The sequence below is a fragment of the Pangasianodon hypophthalmus genome, chromosome 1 (assembly GCF_027358585.1).
Source record: "Pangasianodon hypophthalmus isolate fPanHyp1 chromosome 1, fPanHyp1.pri, whole genome shotgun sequence".
NCBI lineage: Eukaryota > Metazoa > Chordata > Actinopteri > Siluriformes > Pangasiidae > Pangasianodon > Pangasianodon hypophthalmus.
This window is the reverse complement of record NC_069710.1, coordinates 12371246-12389483: the sequence shown is the minus strand read 5'-3', so window position 1 is coordinate 12389483 and position 18238 is coordinate 12371246. Positions and strand designations below refer to the sequence as shown.

The following is an 18238-nucleotide window of genomic DNA, read 5'->3' as shown; positions in this document are numbered from 1 at the left end:
TGGACCTGAGTGAAATCCACATTAATTTCACATATGGTTATATCCCAGAAAATGAAGACTAAGGCTTATGATAGGATGCAAATCAAATGGCATTTGTTTTTCACTGATATTACATTTACAATTATGTATGTAAAGTAAATGTAAAGACATTTTAGACATAAATAATGTGTCCTTCACACCAACCTATATCTGTGTTTCAGATAAATAGCTAAAAATCTATCTATTCAATTCAATTCAATTCATTTTTATTTGTATAGCGCTTTTTACAAAGGTCATTGTCTCAAAGCAGCTTTACACAAACAAAAGTAAAGTGAAGTGTGTGTGTGTGCCGTCTCTGATGAGCAAGCAGGGCGACGGTGGCAAGGAAAAACTCCCTGAGATGGTGATAGGAAGAAACCTTGAGAGGAACCAGGCTCAACAGAGAACCCATCCTCATATCTACTGCATGTTTGCCAGTCCCAGCTCACTATAATAACCATTTGCCTTTACCTTTCCCAATTATGATCAGTAAAACATTCAAAAAAAATTTTTCTTTTTGCACTAATGTATGAATCTGTTTAACATTGCAGGCTTGAAACGTCCTTTTCCATGAGTCATCCATTATAGGTTATGACAAATGTACATGTTATTTTAGCACAACTTCCACTCAACCCATTCCCCCCCACAAGCTGCATCAAAGATCTGAAGATCACGGGAAGAAGAAAAGCGCGTTCTCTCTTTCTGTTTATTTTCAGCGATATTGTGATATTGACGGGGTCACTCTTAAAAGTACAACCCTGTTACATAAAACTGTAGACTGAAGGTAAATTACTCATAAATTAAATGGAGTACTACTAGGGCGTGAATTTTTAAGTATACAACAAACAATACGTCTATAAACACTAAATACAAAGCGGTCTGTTGTCTTTCTGACATAATTGTGTTCTTGTACATTTCACACGACTGTTGTTATCAAATTTTAATACCGCCCGCCTTTTATACTGGATAGAGAGTGCACTATGCGTGGCGTAAAACCCCTTTTCACCTTGTGTAGTGCACTTCCAGGAGTCATTTGGGATGCGTCCACGCGCCATCCTGCTCCTTTAGCGCCCTCGTGCGAACCTTCGGCTGATGCAACATCGACTGTTTGACTGTTACCATGGAGATGTTCTGGTCTCCATAGACTCCAAAGGCTGTAAAGTAGTCAATTAATATTATTGTTGTTGCTCTGGTTATTTTAGATTTTTTTTAAAGCAACCAATTCAAAGCGCGACCTCTTATTTGTATTTAATTAGTGCGTGTTTGTATTTTGTGTGAGGGTATGCGGTCCCTTTAAATATCAGGGTGTCTAAAAGAATGCCTGTTTGAAATTCTTGTATCGAAAGAAAATGAGGCTTAGATAAAATCCAACACATAATTATTACTCATTTTTAAAGCGTATGAATTAGGATATATTCACAAACCACGCTCATATAGTTATAATATCCAAATCTTTATTTTAATATTGTCAGTATCTTCAGGCTATTATAACGATCCTCTCAGGGGTCCTACTTAGTCCGGTTTAGAACGGATGTCTTTTCGGGAGGGAAACTTGGCTGGGTTTTTTTTTTTGTCCCGGGTCTAGCACGGTTCTAATAGAAGTGTCTAGAAAGTCACGAAGCGGCCTGGCGTTCACGAGGTGAGGCGGCGATCACGCAAAAAAAAAAAAAAAAAAAGTGCGTTTCTGATTTACGATGTGGTTATGGAAATGATTTTCAGACATTTTTTGTTTTAGTTCTAGGTCGCTTGTCGATGCGAATGCGCGTTCGCGTCAAAGGAAGTCCAGTTTTCTTTGTCCAATGCGCGGTCATGAATGGCGTCTCCGCCAGTGCGAGAGTTCTCATGCTAAAAACTCAGCGGCTAAACGCTCTCATTACTAGCGCTGTGTGGAAATTTGAACATGTTTACATTAATGATAATTATATATACACATATTTTTTAAAAGCGATAACCCTAAACATTACACTGTTCACAAGTTTGAGCAGAAATCTGAGCAGAAATCTGTGTTTTGTAGTGCGTTATGCGGCTAATCGTTTACGGTTCCCAGGAAGTAACGCTAGTTAGCTAGTTAGCTTGTCAACAAGCTAGTTAAGCTAGATAGCCAGCTTAATCAATAGTTACTCACTGTTGACAGTTTAAGTAGTCGGAGTTGTCGCTAAAACACACTTTTTAACTAGAGACGTTGTTTTTTTTTTGTTCTATATAGTAGGAGAGAATTTTTTTGTTTTGGACACAGGTTTGTTGTTAGCTGTTTTAGCTAGCTAAAGGAGTGAGTGGGTGGGTGCGCGCGCGCGCTCGAGCCCTCAACAGTAACGCTCGAGCTCACAAGTCACAATTAATTTGACTATATTTCAGTGTATATTTGCATATTTATATTTGCATATCAAGAGGTTAAGTGCTTAAAAACAAGTTGTATAATGACAAGGTGGAGTTTCTATATGCACACAATCGTGGAATTTTTATTTTTAATTACTTTGCTTTGCATTACTTGGCCATGTGTAAAAATATTATATGGCATTTTTTTTTATGCATTGCAACATGATGCAAATCATTCAAGATGCAGCATTTTATACGCAATAATGAGGTCCTGTTCATGTTTTTGATTTCAATTAGATTCCTCCTTACCTTTAGGATCAGCGGTCATGTCTGGCATAGCTCTGAGTCGACTTGCACAAGAGCGGAAAGCATGGAGGAAAGATCATCCTTTCGTGAGTTTCTCTCCATCTCCCTCTCTCTCTCTCTCTCTCTCTCCTCTCTCACACACACACACACACACACACACGAGGCATAAACATTACACACTGCATCCCTCCATATTGTGATCGTAGCCCACTTTATACCACTTTCCACCTTTTTACCACTGGTGAAGCTGTGTCTTTTCTAGGGCTTCGTTGCCGTTCCAACTAAGAACCCTGACGGTACGATGAACCTGATGAATTGGGAGTGCGCCATTCCGGGGAAGAAAGGGGTAAGACTCGCTCCCCCACTGACTTTCTTTTATTTTTTTAATGATTTTGATGTAATCTGGTTAACCTTGCTTCCTCTCCCTGGTAGACCCCATGGGAAGGAGGTCTGTTTAAGTTAAGGATGCTCTTCAAAGACGATTACCCATCATCCCCTCCGAAATGTATGTTTTTCCCAGGTTTTCACTTGTTTATCTATAAACATCATCCCAAGGATGTCAGTTTAACTTAACCTGTTTTAATAAACTGTGGCTTTCTTGTATGTCGAGCTGTTTAATAAGATATTCAGCTGTCTCTGTCATAAGTAAGGAATAAAACGCTGTCCTAGGAAAAATAATCAGGGACGCAGTGGTGTGATGCTGTGTCCTTAACAAGAACTAGATCTTAAAACTCAATTTCGAGGTGCATGAAGCCTCTGAAGCTCTTAAGATCCTCGAAAACCAATAAAAAGATTTTTGAATTCAGTTCTAAACGAAGCGTTGTGGCTTGTCTGTCAGGTAAATTCGAGCCGCCGCTGTTTCATCCGAACGTGTACCCATCGGGAACTGTGTGTCTCTCCATTTTAGAGGAGGACAAAGACTGGAGACCTGCTATCACGATCAAACAGGTAACACGCACAGTTAACACTTGAAAAAAATCCAAGTTTTTGGGGTTATTTGTTATTTGAATGTGGAATTGTACCAGATTGCTGGAAGTTTTCTCCATTAGGGCTGGACAATATCATTATATAATAACGCTATCTTGATCATCTGTGTGTGTGTGTGTGTACATACATTTTATATATAATGTGTGTGTGTATATATGTATACAGTATTATTTTTTAAATTTTTTTTAAATTTAGATTATAAGCAGATTTACACAATTTTGTACTGAATCTTTCAGAATTGTAAAATATTAATTTTGTACAGATTGTATTTTTTATAGACTTCTAAAATGCCTCCAAGAACAATAATTGAATTATTATTTTTTTTTTTAAAGCATCATTACTTTTTTGCTGGCATTTATTTACTAATTATTAATTAAATGTTAATTATTAATTTATCTATTTATTTTTAGCAAATCTACGTATTCTAAATTTTATGGTACAAATATCTTCCTATATCATGATATGAATAATAAGGATGATGTAGTTTCACTTTGCGGTTAAACGTATAGTTACAGCTCATTCTTGCTATTTGTGTGTGCTTGTTAAAAATGATATTATACAAATTCTGAAAAAGATGAGCAATATATTTCGAAGCAGTTTTTTTGGGGCATGTGATTAAGTAAATATTTCTTGTCCGTACTTATTGGATACATCGAGACTGCTGCTGCTTTCACACTAGAAGGCGACACAGACTTTTTCTGTGTAAGCGTGAGACTCTGAGTCACGAGGGTTTCTGCATGATATCCATTATAGCAGTATACCGTTTCATTATAACACTGTAACTATATCAGTGCAGCTCAGGGAATTCAGTTAAACTTAAGTGATTTCCTACATAATTAAGCATCATTTATTTTATCCTTGGACAGCAGTTAATCTGTGGATATTTTGGGTGAAGTGTATATATATATATTTTTTTTGTTCTTCTGCAGATTCTGTTGGGAATCCAGGAGCTTTTAAATGAGCCCAATATTCAGGACCCGGCCCAGGCTGAGGCTTATACCATATATTGGTGAGACACAAACACACACTACATAAATATTCGTTTGTCTTGCTGTTTTAACAGCCATCCTTATAGCCACAATGTATGACTTGTCTGGTTTGTCAAATTAAGCATGGGGCGTTTTTTTTTAATGTGTGCCATTTTGTTTTCCAGTCAGAACAGAGTGGAGTATGAGAAGAGGGTCCGAGCACAAGCCAAAAAGTTCTCTCCCTCGTAGACAGAGGGATGGATAATTCAGTGGGAATGTGTCAGCACTCGTTTATTTTCCGTCTTCTTCCTCCTCCCCTTTCTTGCTGGGACTGAAAGGACTTGACGTGATGTCTGTGCCATCTGCCCCAACCCCACAGGCCCCACCCCTTGATAGTGATGTCACAAACACAGCCCCTGCCCCCTGACAACTCCTCAGCAGGACAGTCCCTGCCTCGCTTTATCGTCGGCCAATCAGAAATGGACCTCATTTATTTCCCCTTCCCCCCCGCCAGTCAACGCAAACGTGGAGTGACTGAATGAAAACTATTAACTTTCTGTGTACGTATCGTGAGTGTGAGTGTGTGTGTGGGTGTGTGCATGTATGTTTCTTCTTATTTTAATGTCAATTTTCCCTTCTTTGATCATTTTCCTCCATGATAATGAGTGCTCGAGAGCGTGTGCGTGTTCAGTAGCTCGGCTAAGATCTCTACAGCGTAATACTGGGTGGAATGATCTTGCTTTCTCGCACTTCACTCCATCTTCAACACAGTAAAATTAGTTCTTAAAAATATTGTAAAAAAACAAGATTAGCGTAAGAGTTAAATCAGCTGCGGTGATTCCGCTGTGCCGGTCTGTACCGAGCGGCTGCCACTCCGCCGCACGCGAACGCTGGTTTAAGTTGACTAATCGTAAATTTGGGATCATTGTAGGGTCAGACTTACTCATACTCACCAGGATAGCTTTTTTTTTTGTTTTGTTTTGTTTTTCATTCGTTTTTGTTTATGATGGGAACATGTGTCCTGCGTTCTTTGTTGGTTTAATAAAGATCTTTCTACAAAACGATTGTCTCAATCCACAATCAAACAAATCTCAATTATATTTAGGCTACAGATTATTATTATTATTATTAATATTAATATTAATGTAAGCAATTACCCATTACTACATTGTTTCTTTCAGAAATGGTATCAAAATTCTTAAAGCTTCATGTTATCCTTAGGGTTTTTTTTTTTGTTTTTTTTTTTGTTTTGTTTTTTTTTTTTTTTAAAAGGAGATTCTGCTCTCAGTCTTGGTGTGATCATAAGAACTTGTACTTACACCTTCATGAGGTATTTTAATGCGTTTTCAGGGTATCAGGTAGTATGAGGACTCGAGACATTTAAAAACAGATTTGATTCCATTTGCTCACTTCAGGAGGTCTGAGGATTTAGGCAGATCTTATAGAAATTCTCAGAGTTTTCAATTCTGATTGGTCAGAAAGTGTTAAGTTAACAAATTATTGTTTCTATAGTAACTATCTACAACGGGACCCGTATGGTGGATGCTTTACATAAACAGATTAAAACATTTTGTTGATAATTGTTGATATGGTGAAGTTTTCTGTTAGGAGCTGTTTACTAGCATTTATGGAAGGAGTCTCCAGTGTCAGCTCTTTCTTTAGTCACAGGTAAAGTTAGTCTTAATGATGGAGGGCTTTGCAGTTTCTCAGTAACATGAAACACTTTCTGTTGTTTTTTTTTTTTTTTTGTCTTATTAATTTGTATGACATGAAGGTTTATTGCAGGAGCTAACGTTTTTCACAGATGTTCTAAAACATTAAACTATAAACGGATAAAAAGTACGAAAATGCTGTTAAAAGAAAACAATCAAATTAAGGTTGGTAACTCCAGTCAGTGTCTGTCTGCCTCACACCACACCGTCACTGATCCTACAAGTGGTTTATTATTTATTTTAAACCGTAATTATGGGAAAACGCCCATATTTGGTGTACACATGAAAGTAATTCCTTATTAGTTAGATTTGCAGAGATACTTCTATCCTGAGTAATCTGAAAACTACTTATTGAAATCTCTGCCCTAATTAATAAATCTCCAGACTGCAGCGGTGTATATGACTGCAGCCAGTGTGTTTTCAAGTTGTGCCTTTTCAGATCACATTTAAGAAATTTAAAATATGATGCAGTGTTTGACAAAGAACTGCAAGTGTAAATCGCATGTGTTTGATGTTTTGTCAGGACGCACTATGAGCCAATGTCTTTGAGCCAGATAATATGCTTAGATTTTAGTCTTGCTTTGTATCTTTCTAGCCTTTTTGACTTTTTTGCCAAAAATCAGGTAATGTTAAATGTGCTAGTTACATGCCACTGCACATAAGTGAGACGTTTTACACCAAAATTAAACTGATTGAGTACAAAAAAATCGTATCTGCTTTGACTTTTTTAATGGTTAAAACTTAATGGTTAGTGTTAGAATGTAGAATTGTCAAGAAAAAAAAACTTAATATTCTCACAGTTCCGTGATTTTTTTTTTTTTATAAAAAAAATACCTGTACTTAAAAATTGTCACTAATTAACAGGGCTCAAAGGGAAAAAAAAAACATTTAACACACCATGAAGTGTAAAAGAACCTTTATTTTTGCTGAGACTTGAAAATAAGAGCATGTAAAGTACACTTGAGATAGATGCTGGTACATGATATTTAATAAAATAGCTATTCATTTATAATGCAGATGTTTTATGTATCCTTATTTACATAGCTATAGAGCTGCAAAGTCCATCATTAATAACCAGCCATAAATAATATAAAAAGACCAAACCTTAGAAAATATATTTCTGAATTGTGACAATTGTTGTTTTGTATAATGCCATATTTTACATATGGAGTGCGAATACTCTAAATTCTGAAGATTGGAAACCAAAGAATAATGAAATATCATAATATCTTCAAGTAGTTGCAATATGCCAAATGCTGAATTTATGTCATAAAGGAATAACCATAATTACCACTTTCGGGGGGGGACTTGCAATGACTTGAATTTGAAATATGATTAAAATTGGTTCAAAGATCAGCATCGTCAGGGTTCAAAGTTTCCTGCTATTTGATTTGATTTTTAATTGAAAAATTTAAGTGATTTCGACAGCTGATGGATTATCAAACTTCTGCAAGTATCGTGCTAATGCTAGCTAATGTTGGATAAAATCCACAACTGCCAATTTAAACCTAGCAAAGTAAGAATGCATAAATAACTGGAAGATTTTATGTCCTCCCAAATTCTCATACATGATGTGAGCGCAGCAATATACGATATACAGAAAACAAACATGAAAAATTTTCAAACATACCTTCTTCAACTTCCAAAACTTTGTGACAAATATGCAAGGAATAAACACTTGTTTGCTGTTATAGGAAAATAATCAGTGTAAGTGATGTTTGTTCCTCAAACTTGCTAATAATTACAAATTTGATTTATTAAAGAATTGCACATGAATACTTTTTGTCCATTTCTAGTTACTGTTTGTTTAATGAATGAATGGGAAACAAGTTAGTTTACATATGAATTGCCTTTACCACATTCATTCATCCTCAGTAAATGTATGTATCCTCTGTATTCTGATCACAGTGGGTGTCATTTAAAGTACTAATTGAGCTATATTTTGGGAAATATAGCTCAATTATGTACTATTAAGTACATAAAATATTGCGTTCATGTGCATACAAAGATAACTGCAGGAACAGGCAGGATTGGTCAGGATTCTTTCGGAAGAGGGGTGGAATTGTTCAGAGTGCCTTTGCGTTCAGGCAGGATTGTTCAAAATTTTTGGGAGCATGCAGGATTGTTCAGAATTCCTTTGGGAGCAGGTCGGATTCTTCGGATTGCCTTTGGGAGCAGGTGAGATTGTTCAGTGTTCCTTTGGATGCCAGTGGGATTGTTCAGAATTCCTTTGGGAGCTGATGAGATTTTTCAGAATTCCTTGGGAGCCGGTGTGATTGTCCAGATTCCTTTCACAGTTCCTTCAGGAGTTGGTGGGATTGCTCAGAGCTTCTTTGAGAGCAAGGGGGTTTGTAGAAAATTCCTTCTGGATTGGGTGGGATTGGGCAGAATTACTTTGGGAGTGGACTGGATTGTTCTGAATTCCTTCAGAAGTGGGCACCATAGTTCCAAATTTCTTTGAGAGTGAGGCAGGATTGTTAAGAATTCCTTGGGAGTGGGTGGGATTGTTCGGAATTCCTTTGGGAGCAGGCAAAGTTAGTCAGAATTCCTTTGGGAACCAGTGGTACTTGTATTTAAAATCAGTCCTGTGCAAACCTCAGGAATATCTTTCAAATACGGGTTTCCAAGAATGATTTTCTAAGCTCAGTTTATTTTCCTGCTGGAAACAAGCAGACAGAGGTGAATAAACCACTTTCAAGATTCTGGAGCTTGTGGCCAGAAAAGTGCACAAAAGATATGATACATTCTTTGGCTTGTGGGAAAAGCATCTGAGTCACTGAGGGAGTGGCCAACATTTTCAACCTCTCCATATGCCTTGTATTATATCACAACAGTGAGTCAAGCTTTGCTAAAGTTCTGTGAGCAGCAAGAAAACTCTGAAATGTGATAAAACAACATGGTGATGATGATGATGACAATGTAATACAATGCTTTCCAGAAAAATGCTTTCATCTCAAAATGCAAAATATCTTCCTTCAGTCAAAAAACTATCAAGCAAGTCAAGTATGTGTGATTGGCATTAATATTTCCAGCTTGTATGCGGTTGTTCAGAATGCATGTGTGTCCTGTTTATTGGGTGTGTGAGAGCGTGCAGTAGTCATCACTGTATGTCACACTCCCCTTCTCTGTTGACAACAAAGTCTGCGCCCAGCTATTCATGCTGATCTTTGAATCCACAGAAGACTGAAACATACTGGGAGATCTAGGTGAGCCAGCGATGGATGTGTTGCCTGAGCTGTTATAAATGTTACTCATCTTTTCAAACAGGGCGGAATTTGGCTCTTCAGTCAAGCTGTCAATCTGTAGAGACTCCTCCTTCCAGAGCAGCTCACCCACATTCTCCGGTGCCATTGCTGAACACTGAGAACACATCCACAGTTTAGCATCAGATCTAAGGTCATATATAGTAGAGCTGTTGAATTAATTTCACATTTCAAATACTGTTAGTATTTATCATAGTAATTCATTCAAGAACAAAAATAACCCTAAACATTTCCCAAATTATTTTTGTCAGCTTAACTGACATTGGACTAACTGTAACATAAATGAGTTTGACATTATGTAGTGAGTATACACATTGACTAGAAACCTATTTCATATTCATTTCATATTCATAATGGTACTCTAAGGGTTCAACCGAAGATGAGTCAAAGATGGCAGATGTTTACGGGTCACCTAAAACATTTAAATTGAGCAAAACATTACACTCACTTTGAAATCTCCAATATGAGGAGCAGGGCTGGGGTTCAGTACACACCTTTTCCACCTGGGGGAAAAATAACAATAAACTTACATCCATCATCAGTCCGCTGTGTACATGAGAACAAAGTACAATAACTTTGTTCCTGTACTTATGTAGAAAACTCATTTGTGTATCTTTGTTGTAGTTAATTGGTCTTATATGGTTAATTCTGGTCTTATATGATCCGCCAAGCCTCCTTCAATCAAAAGGTGCAGGCTCTTTGTTATGACCTCAAACAATGAAGCCTACAGCAGGGGGAAGAGCTTTCTCTTAAAGAGCCCCACAGCTATGGAACAGCCTTCCAATTAGCATTCGGGACTCAGACGCAGTCTCAGTGTTTATGTCTAGGCTGAAAATGTTTGTTTACTCAAGCCTTTTGTTAATAGTTTTTTTCTTAGGTAAAGGAGCAGATCTGGAGGGTTCCGGGGCATAAAGTGATTTGGACTTCCGATCACCTGAAAACCGCTCACTGCTACTGAGGATGGCCTCATATGGACAGCATTAAGATCAGTGAGATTACTGTGGATGGTACCACTTAGAAACCATAAAGATGGCTTAGGACTGAAATTGTTACGAACAGTTTTGCAGTCAAGTCTCCATCGCTGAACAGTTGATAACCTCAACAAAATAGACTTCATGTTAAACCTGTAATGGAAATCAGACCTGACTCTGATGCTCATATTCATAAGTTGTTCATAAGTTCCTGGTTACACAACTGCACAATAGAGTATACCGTTATAGAAGGGAAATTGATGAGGATGGCTTCCCTTTTGAGTCTGGTTCCTCTCAAGGTTTCTTTCTTATTTTGTCTCTGAGAGTTTTTCCTTGCCACCATTGCATCTGGCTTGCTCATTATGGATAAATTAATAAAGTTGAAATTTAGATATTTCTGTAAAGCTGCTTTGTGACAATTCATGTTGTTAAAAGTGCTATACATATAAAATTGAATTGAATTAATTTTTTTACTGGCTACCTTTTATAACACGTGGGATACTTATACTTTTCTGCATTAGGCAGTTGATTAAGAGGAAATTCCTAACAAATAGTAACTATTAATGGATTTGACACAGAGTGGAACAGAGAGGAGAGGGATCTGTTAATATATTTACTACTAATATGTAAGGAGTACTCATTTGCGAGTGTGCTGTTGTATTAAATTATGGTGCTTCATTCATTAAGTGATGAAGTGGAATTGCTGTTACCGCTCAAAAGTTTCACTTCAGTACATCCTGAAGTGTTTTATTCTTATAGTACAGCAATTTGATAAACTATTGCCATTTATTAAAAAACTATATATTGTACTTTTTAAAAAAAAAAAAAAAAAATCCATTTATGTTTAATGTTGTGGAACGTCTACCAACGATCACTATGCAGAGTTGATAAACATCATCCCAAATGTTTCTCCATCATCAGTCCTTACCCAAAGCACATACACTATTCACTATAAACACTAGGTGGTGTCTTCAAATACCATAGTGCATTGTGAGTATTCTGTGCTCGCCAGACAGTGAGTCGATGCTAGAATCTGCAGCATAATAGAGATAGATAGATAGACAGACAGACAGACTCACCTGGTGTATGAAAAGTAGCAGAGCAATATCAGCGGCAGTAAGAACAGAGCCAACCAGACTGTAGCTAAAGACATATCTGGAGTGTCTGTTTCTGAACACACACAGAACACACTTCACACACATTTATCAACTGCCTGTACTGGCCATATTTCAAAAATATAACATTACAACACATATGTATAATATTGTTTGTTTTTGTTTTTTTTTTAATATAAACCATTAAAAATATTCAAATCTAGAAACTTGAAAACATCCTAAGAATTTAAAAAACGCCAGCATCTATAAATAGGCATGGGTATGCTGATTTAAAAATGGCTCCTGTGATATCAAATAGATAATCAACTTACAGTCAATTCCAGATTTATGAAAATGAAATACGAGAGTGTGCTCAGTAAGGAATAAAACATGATAGGGCTTGCTGTTATAGAAAAATAAATCAACAACGGGTTGGTGTGATGCTGCCCAACATGAAATGACATTCTGAAGTTGAATATTTTTCAATAACTGCATGTCCCAAGTGTTTTATTCTTCTTATACCATAGCAATTTGCCAGTGCTACATTTTTTTTTTAATTATTAAAAAACGTCCTTATCAGCTCACCTGGGCCTGTACCTACTGCAAAAAGTTTTGTTCTGCACCCCAAAGGTAACAAACCAAGGAAATCAATTAGCCAATTGGTTGAGGAATTTAAGTCACATGAACAAATTATACAACCAAGGGATGCAAATAATTTTCTTACTGTTAGTGGGACCAGTTGTCCAGTAAATGGCAGGACCCCAGTGACTCCAAACGCCTTTGTAATGTACCTGACCAGGCACTGAGCGCACGTGTGCTGTGTAGTTAGTGTTAGGCGCAAAGGTGGACGTCGGCACAGACACATTGGTTTGAGTAGAGCGGACATTCAACACCTGCAAACATACACACATTATAACCTTCGACATATGAATAAGAGAAGGAAATCACACCAGTTCACCATCCACATCATGAACAAAACCATCACCAACTAATCTTCCTCTCAGTCCACTATGTATGTCTCACACAACACACCCTATTCACTATATAAGCCACATACATGATAAAAAAATAAAATAAAACCTCTTTCCATGGTCAATGTCACCCACAATATACACCCAATTCACTATGTAGATCACATTATAGCAACCACAACAATCACCAATTTCTCTGTCATTTGTCCACCATGGATATGACCAAAACCACACACACTAAGTAAGCATTAGCTGTTAGAGAAGTCATCATATAAAACTGAAAGATGTTTGAATATCATCACATATCATCAATGGTTTTAATAAACTGTTGTGTTTTTATGTATTCAATTTCAGTTGTAACAAATGTAATTGGCTAAATGCGTAATTGGATAATTGTTGATAATAGTGAAGAGATGTTTATTTTTGGAAGTCTCCAGTGTCAGTGCTCTGTAATCACTTTCTGCTTTCCCGCCATTTTTAACAGTAATTTTCCTTGAAATTGCTATTTCCTTTTCCAAGAGTTAGCAAGCCACCATAACCTGGACCAGCTTTCTAGACCTCCAATATATATTGGATTTCTCTTTATTCACATTAAAATATTTCGCCTTTTACCAAATGCTTTCCACGGAGAGAGACATTGACAAAGTTGGGGTAGTAAAAACCCTCTTTATTAAACCATTCTTTCTATCCCTGAAACACTAGGGGCAAAGCAGAGACATGCTGGATAGGGTGCAAGTCTACTGCATCTCACTCACACACACCCGGGACAATTCAGTGGCTAATCCAAATATTTCGGTTGGAGGAAACCAGAGAACCCACAGGAAACCCACATGGACACGGAGAGAATATGTGAAACTCCACACAGACAGTAACCTGAACTCAGGATCTAACCCTGGAGATATAATACAACGCTGTGCCACCTTGCCACATTTATTACAGCAATCAACTATATAAACAACACTAATATACTAACAACACCTGTATTAACAAACTTCCTATGACAGTAAACTACAGGTATAGTGTCTGTTTGGTGTTGAGGTGTTCCAGCACATTCTAAACATATTATGTTGGATTACGATGAATGGATTTGGGTTACTGATAGGAAGCGGGTTTGACATGTTGCTGAAGGTTTTTTATTTTTGTTTTGGACACACTCATAGGCATATATAATCTTTGTGGTGATGGCACTCCTTGCTAAAAATATGTCCCCACACCCTACATGTCCTGCTTTTGTCAAGCGATGACAAAGTCAGAGTTAAATTTGATCAGTCACAAGTTTAGTCGTTTAACCACACCACTAACATTTCTTTTCACTTCTTTGATTTAAAATAGTACTATAGTCTTTTCAGTAATGCAATTTTGACACATCAACTAAGCTAGCACCTACATAAACAAAAGCATGCGCTAATATTAGGCAGTTATGTAGTTAAAAAACATAAGCAATAATATGACTACAAAAAAAATTCACGAAGTATAAGCTTCATGTAAAAATACCACTACAAAATAGTTATCTGAAATCGATCAAGTAACCGTATGTAAGCTAAAGCCTCGCTAAAGTTATCACAAAACGAATCTTACTGAACTTCATATGACCCACCAAATATTAATAACATTAGCTAAGAGCTAAGCTTGAGATAAAAAGAAGCTAAATCTGGAAAGTACCCTCCACCTCACTGCACAAAATGACTTCTTAGCAAATAAAATACCTTGAATAAGGTCACATGTAGCTAGTATTAGATGTTATAAGATTACAATAAATCAAATATAGGATTATTAAACCTATATTTACAAATTGCCTTGGCAAATTGGAAGATTTTGCATTCTTTCTAGAAATAAATGCTAACAATGAGCAAAATTTTCTGCCAATAGATCAAGACTGTTTCAAGCTAATAGTAAAAACTGGCTAAAAATAAGCTTAATGATCTTTATTCATTAAAATAAATACTACCTAAATGCAACTATATTTAAGATATTTCTACTTGATAATATTTTTTTGCTGTACAAGACATAAATGTAGATGCATCAATCTTAACTTGAAGCAGCATTTAAGTTTTGCTTATATTGTGTAAAATAAGTACCCTAGTTTGCTAGCAAGCTAAATAACATTAGCTTGAATTCTCAATTCTGATTGGTCAGAAAGTGTTTTTTTGATAACAGCAGCCCTGACAGTAGTTCTGGCTCGTTTATAATAAAGCACTAGTTCTAATATGTTATCGTTTCTGTAGTGATAACATACACGGAGACTTGTATTGAGAACACTCCGTATAATCAGATTAAAAAAGATATTAAGATTTTTTGTGAGCAGACGTTTATTTAACATTTCTGAAAGGAGTCTCCAGTGTTTTATTCTGTACTTATTGTAATTGGGTTCATTAAAACCAGTTAATATGAAGTAACCCAGTGATCAAATTTTCAAATAGCTGATTAGCTTAACATAAAAGCTACCCTTGTTGATTCAGGGACATTTGTCACAAGACAAAATCAGGACAGGCCCCACTTTCCCACTGTGTGCTCCTAATAAACACAGTGTTAGTTGATGTCATGTCTAACCCACTGTCAACTGAACTTGACTCAAATACTAAAGGTCTATGTGGTGAATAATGTTTCATATCAGATGTACGCTAGGGCTCCATACACACACCTTGCCATTTGTGTGTATGCTGAGTTGGTACTGGAGTTTCGGGATAAGCATTATGCCTTCCTTATAGCCGCTGAGCCAGTGGAAAACAGCCTTATCTGGTTTCCATAGCAACGTCAGGTTCGACGGAGGGACAGGCTGAACTGCAAAATGCACACGTTGTATGAACATATATACACAGAGTGTATTTGTACCTCAGTGTGTGTGTGTGCGTGTTTGTGTGGTTCTTACTGTAGTTTACTGGCTTGTAGCCTGTGTCCAGGATTTCTGATCCATTGTTGCCATGGAAACTGTAGTTAAGTGAGATCTGGAAGATGTCTGTGTCCATGAATGGGTCTACAACCCGAGTAGACAGGTTCAGCACACACACCCATGGGTATGTCTGCGACGTTAACACACACTCGAATGGCTCCCTGTGCAATATTACAACAGTTACATCCAGTAAATTTATAGTATACACACACACACACACAAACAAACAACCTTAACTGTTTGTTTTAATTGTATAAAATCAATTTCATTTGCTGGTGTAGGAATCTCATTTTCTGATCATTAAAAAGTAGACTGTATTTAAGATTCTGTATATTAGGGGCATCAAAATTTATCATTCAAATATGTGTATGAATCTAGAGTTTATGATGTTAATTTAAAACAGCATAATCCAAATAAAAGTTAGAAAGCAATGTCACACACTAAACTCTTTATTTATTGCTAGTGTATCCTAGAACTGTCAAAATGGATCTTGTTGATTGAATGTCTTGACTTTTTTTTTATATTTACACACTCAGTGGCAAAATTTCAACACATCAACACTGGCATTTTTATTCATTTGACAACTCAAAATGTGCAATATTCAAAATAAAATGTGAAATAATAGGATGTGCTGGATCAAGTGCTATTTTATGTTGCATTATTATTATTATTATTATTACTACTGTCTAACTACTTAAACTCATAATTGCTAGTGCCACAGTGTCTCTATTTGCAATCATGTTGCTACTTCATACTGCTTACTTTGTCATTAAACCACATGACCTCAAATTGTTTTTTTTTTTAATTGGCGACATGATGGAAAACTGCAGCTACATACAGAAACCAAGCCTTCAGCTATTAGGCAAAACTTGAACCACTTTATTTTCACTAGACGCAAATTAAGTGGACCACAAAATGGCCTATGAAGCTGTCAGTCACGGTGAAGGAGGCGTTGCCTATGTGTCTGTCAGTCACTGTGAAGGAGGCGTGGCTGTGTGTCTGTCAGTCACAATGAAGGTGGCGTGGCCTGTGTGCTTATCAGTCATGATAAAGAGGGCATGGCCTCCCACTTTTCAAACCTTACAATCACATTATCTTGCACCACTTCATGTCACTTCACATCATATTCATAACGTTTAATGGTAACAATAAAACTATTATTATTTGGATCAATATATAACCCCACTCCTCATTTGAATATGCATGAAGCTTTTAAATAATGACCTTTCGTCATAGAATTCCAGCCAGTAGAGGGCATTATGGGGACATGGCTCAGAGGTCATGTTCAACTCACACCTGATGGTGAAGAGGTAATCGTTCAAACACTCCAAACTGTAATTACGACCTACATGCACACACACACACACACAGATGCAACATAATGACAGACTTAATATTAATTCTGTGCTATAAATTACACTGTAATTTTTTATGTCTAATGATACCAATTTAGGCAAAAAAAAAAAAAAGACTAAAGAGACTTATAAAAATAAACGTGTTTAAACAGTACACACTTCATACTGTTTATATTACTGATAAGATAAATCAATGTCTTAAACACAGATTGACATCTAAAATTTGTAACATTTGTATAAATTTTAAGAGATGGCCTGGGTCAATGGGATGTGTCATTGCAGTGAACAGAACATGAGGGTTAAACGGCAGAAATATGAGTACCATGTATCACATTCGGAATTCTCCATAGATGAGAAAAACAGACGAACAACTGGAAGAAAACAACGAATCTCATCTTCTTTTTCTGTAACATACATTATTATTTTTAGTACTCATCTGTCAGAAAACTACATCACTGAACAGTTGTCACCATCACTCATGGCAGTTAAAGCAAACCAGCACAAACCTGTTCATTTATTATTCATTTTCCATTGTTTATGCAATTCATTATTTAATAAATAACTTATAGATACCAATGATTAAACTAAATCTAAGCTAATACTAATATCATATCAATCTATATACTATATTAAATCGAATAAAGATCTGTACCTGGAGCTGTTCAAGTTGTTGCTGTATGTTGAGCAACAGAGAGTGAGAACACACACACACACACACACACAAACTCTCTCTCTCTCTCTCTCTCTCTCTGTCTCTCTGTTTCTGTGGGTTTTTTTTGGTGTTTCAGATCCTTATATTACATTCACTCTCTGATCATATCTTTATCCTTCTTTGTGTGTGTGTGTGTGTGTGTGTGAGTGAGTATATACGTATAATATATATATATATATATATATATATATATATATATATATATATATATATATATATATATATATATATATATGAATAGGGCATCTAAGCCTTTTGTGTGTGTATATATATATATATATATATATATATATATATATATATATATGCAAATGGCTTAGATGCCCTATTTTTCTAGTACAAGTGTTGTTATAGATGTTTATTTTATGAGTTCCACAGTACTGAGTCAGTACAAAAACATTTTATATTTCCAAACATTACTTTTGCAACAAAAACTAAAATGTTACAGAAAAATGTTTGTATGTCAGCAAAGAAAGTAACGTATTACATAACAGACAAAAAAACATAACGAAAGCTTCTGCATGTTGCATTGAAGAAAAAAAATATATATATGGCCCAGTGTGAAGTTTATATTTGTGTTGTGGTGTTGTGTTATATCTAACTTAGTTCCTGTTATCACTTAGTTACAACAGCTATAAACAGTCATTCCCTCACTAGCCTCTGTTTTTTTCTCGC

The 18238-nt window shown here is 36.2% G+C and overlaps 2 protein-coding genes across 4 annotated transcripts; one reads left to right on the top strand and one right to left on the bottom strand.

The window, feature by feature from the left end:
- Positions 1–1512: 1512 nt before the first annotated feature.
- ube2ib (ubiquitin-conjugating enzyme E2Ib) lies at positions 1513–5656 on the top strand. Of its 2 annotated transcripts, none has more exons than XM_026926393.3 (7): positions 1513–1657; positions 2632–2726; positions 2903–2986; positions 3073–3145; positions 3479–3588; positions 4557–4636; positions 4781–5656. In XM_026926393.3, the coding sequence occupies exons 2-7, from the start codon at positions 2661–2663 to the stop codon at positions 4842–4844; spliced, it is 477 nt and encodes a 158-aa protein (XP_026782194.1). In that variant the 5' UTR covers positions 1513–1657; positions 2632–2660; the 3' UTR covers positions 4845–5656. The 2 variants fall into 2 exon arrangements, with proteins under 2 accessions (XP_026782194.1, XP_026782197.1); XM_026926396.3 differs by having other exon boundaries at positions 1520–1657; positions 2650–2726.
- A 1582-nt stretch (positions 5657–7238) lies between these two features.
- Positions 7239–17681, bottom strand: LOC113533921 (interleukin-4 receptor subunit alpha). 2 transcript variants are annotated; one of them, XM_026926388.3, is made up of 9 exons: positions 17504–17681; positions 17174–17255; positions 16721–16841; positions 15476–15657; positions 15248–15387; positions 12360–12528; positions 11621–11711; positions 10019–10073; positions 7239–9667 (listed from the first exon to the last, which is right to left on the bottom strand). In XM_026926388.3, exons 2-9 carry the CDS (start codon positions 17244–17246, stop codon positions 9377–9379), a joined length of 1122 nt encoding a protein of 373 aa, XP_026782189.2. In that variant the 5' UTR covers positions 17247–17255; positions 17504–17681; the 3' UTR covers positions 7239–9376. The 2 variants fall into 2 exon arrangements, with proteins under 2 accessions (XP_026782189.2, XP_026782188.2); XM_026926387.3 differs by lacking the exon at positions 17504–17681 and having other exon boundaries at positions 17174–17435.
- Between the last annotated feature and the right edge of the window lie 557 nt (positions 17682–18238).

Bases quoted from the DNA above. Each gene is read 5' to 3' on its own strand.
- ube2ib (XM_026926393.3), top strand. From the start codon at position 2,661: ATGTCTGGCATAGCTCTGAGTCGACTTGCACAAGAGCGGAAAGCATGG. The intron at 3,146-3,478 runs GTATGTTTTTCC...CTTGTCTGTCAG, and splicing joins CCCATCATCCCCTCCGAAAT to GTAAATTCGAGCCGCCGCTG. The intron at 3,589-4,556 runs GTAACACGCACA...GTTCTTCTGCAG, and splicing joins CTGCTATCACGATCAAACAG to ATTCTGTTGGGAATCCAGGA.
- LOC113533921 (XM_026926387.3), bottom strand. From the start codon at position 17,264: ATGTTACAGAAAAAGAAGATGAGATTCGTTGTTTTCTTCCAGTTGTTC. The intron at 16,842-17,173 runs GTACTCATATTT...GTGTGCATGTAG, and splicing joins AATTCCGAATGTGATACATG to GTCGTAATTACAGTTTGGAG. The intron at 9,668-10,018 runs GTGAGTGTAATG...ATGTGTTCTCAG, and splicing joins CTCATATTGGAGATTTCAAA to TGTTCAGCAATGGCACCGGA.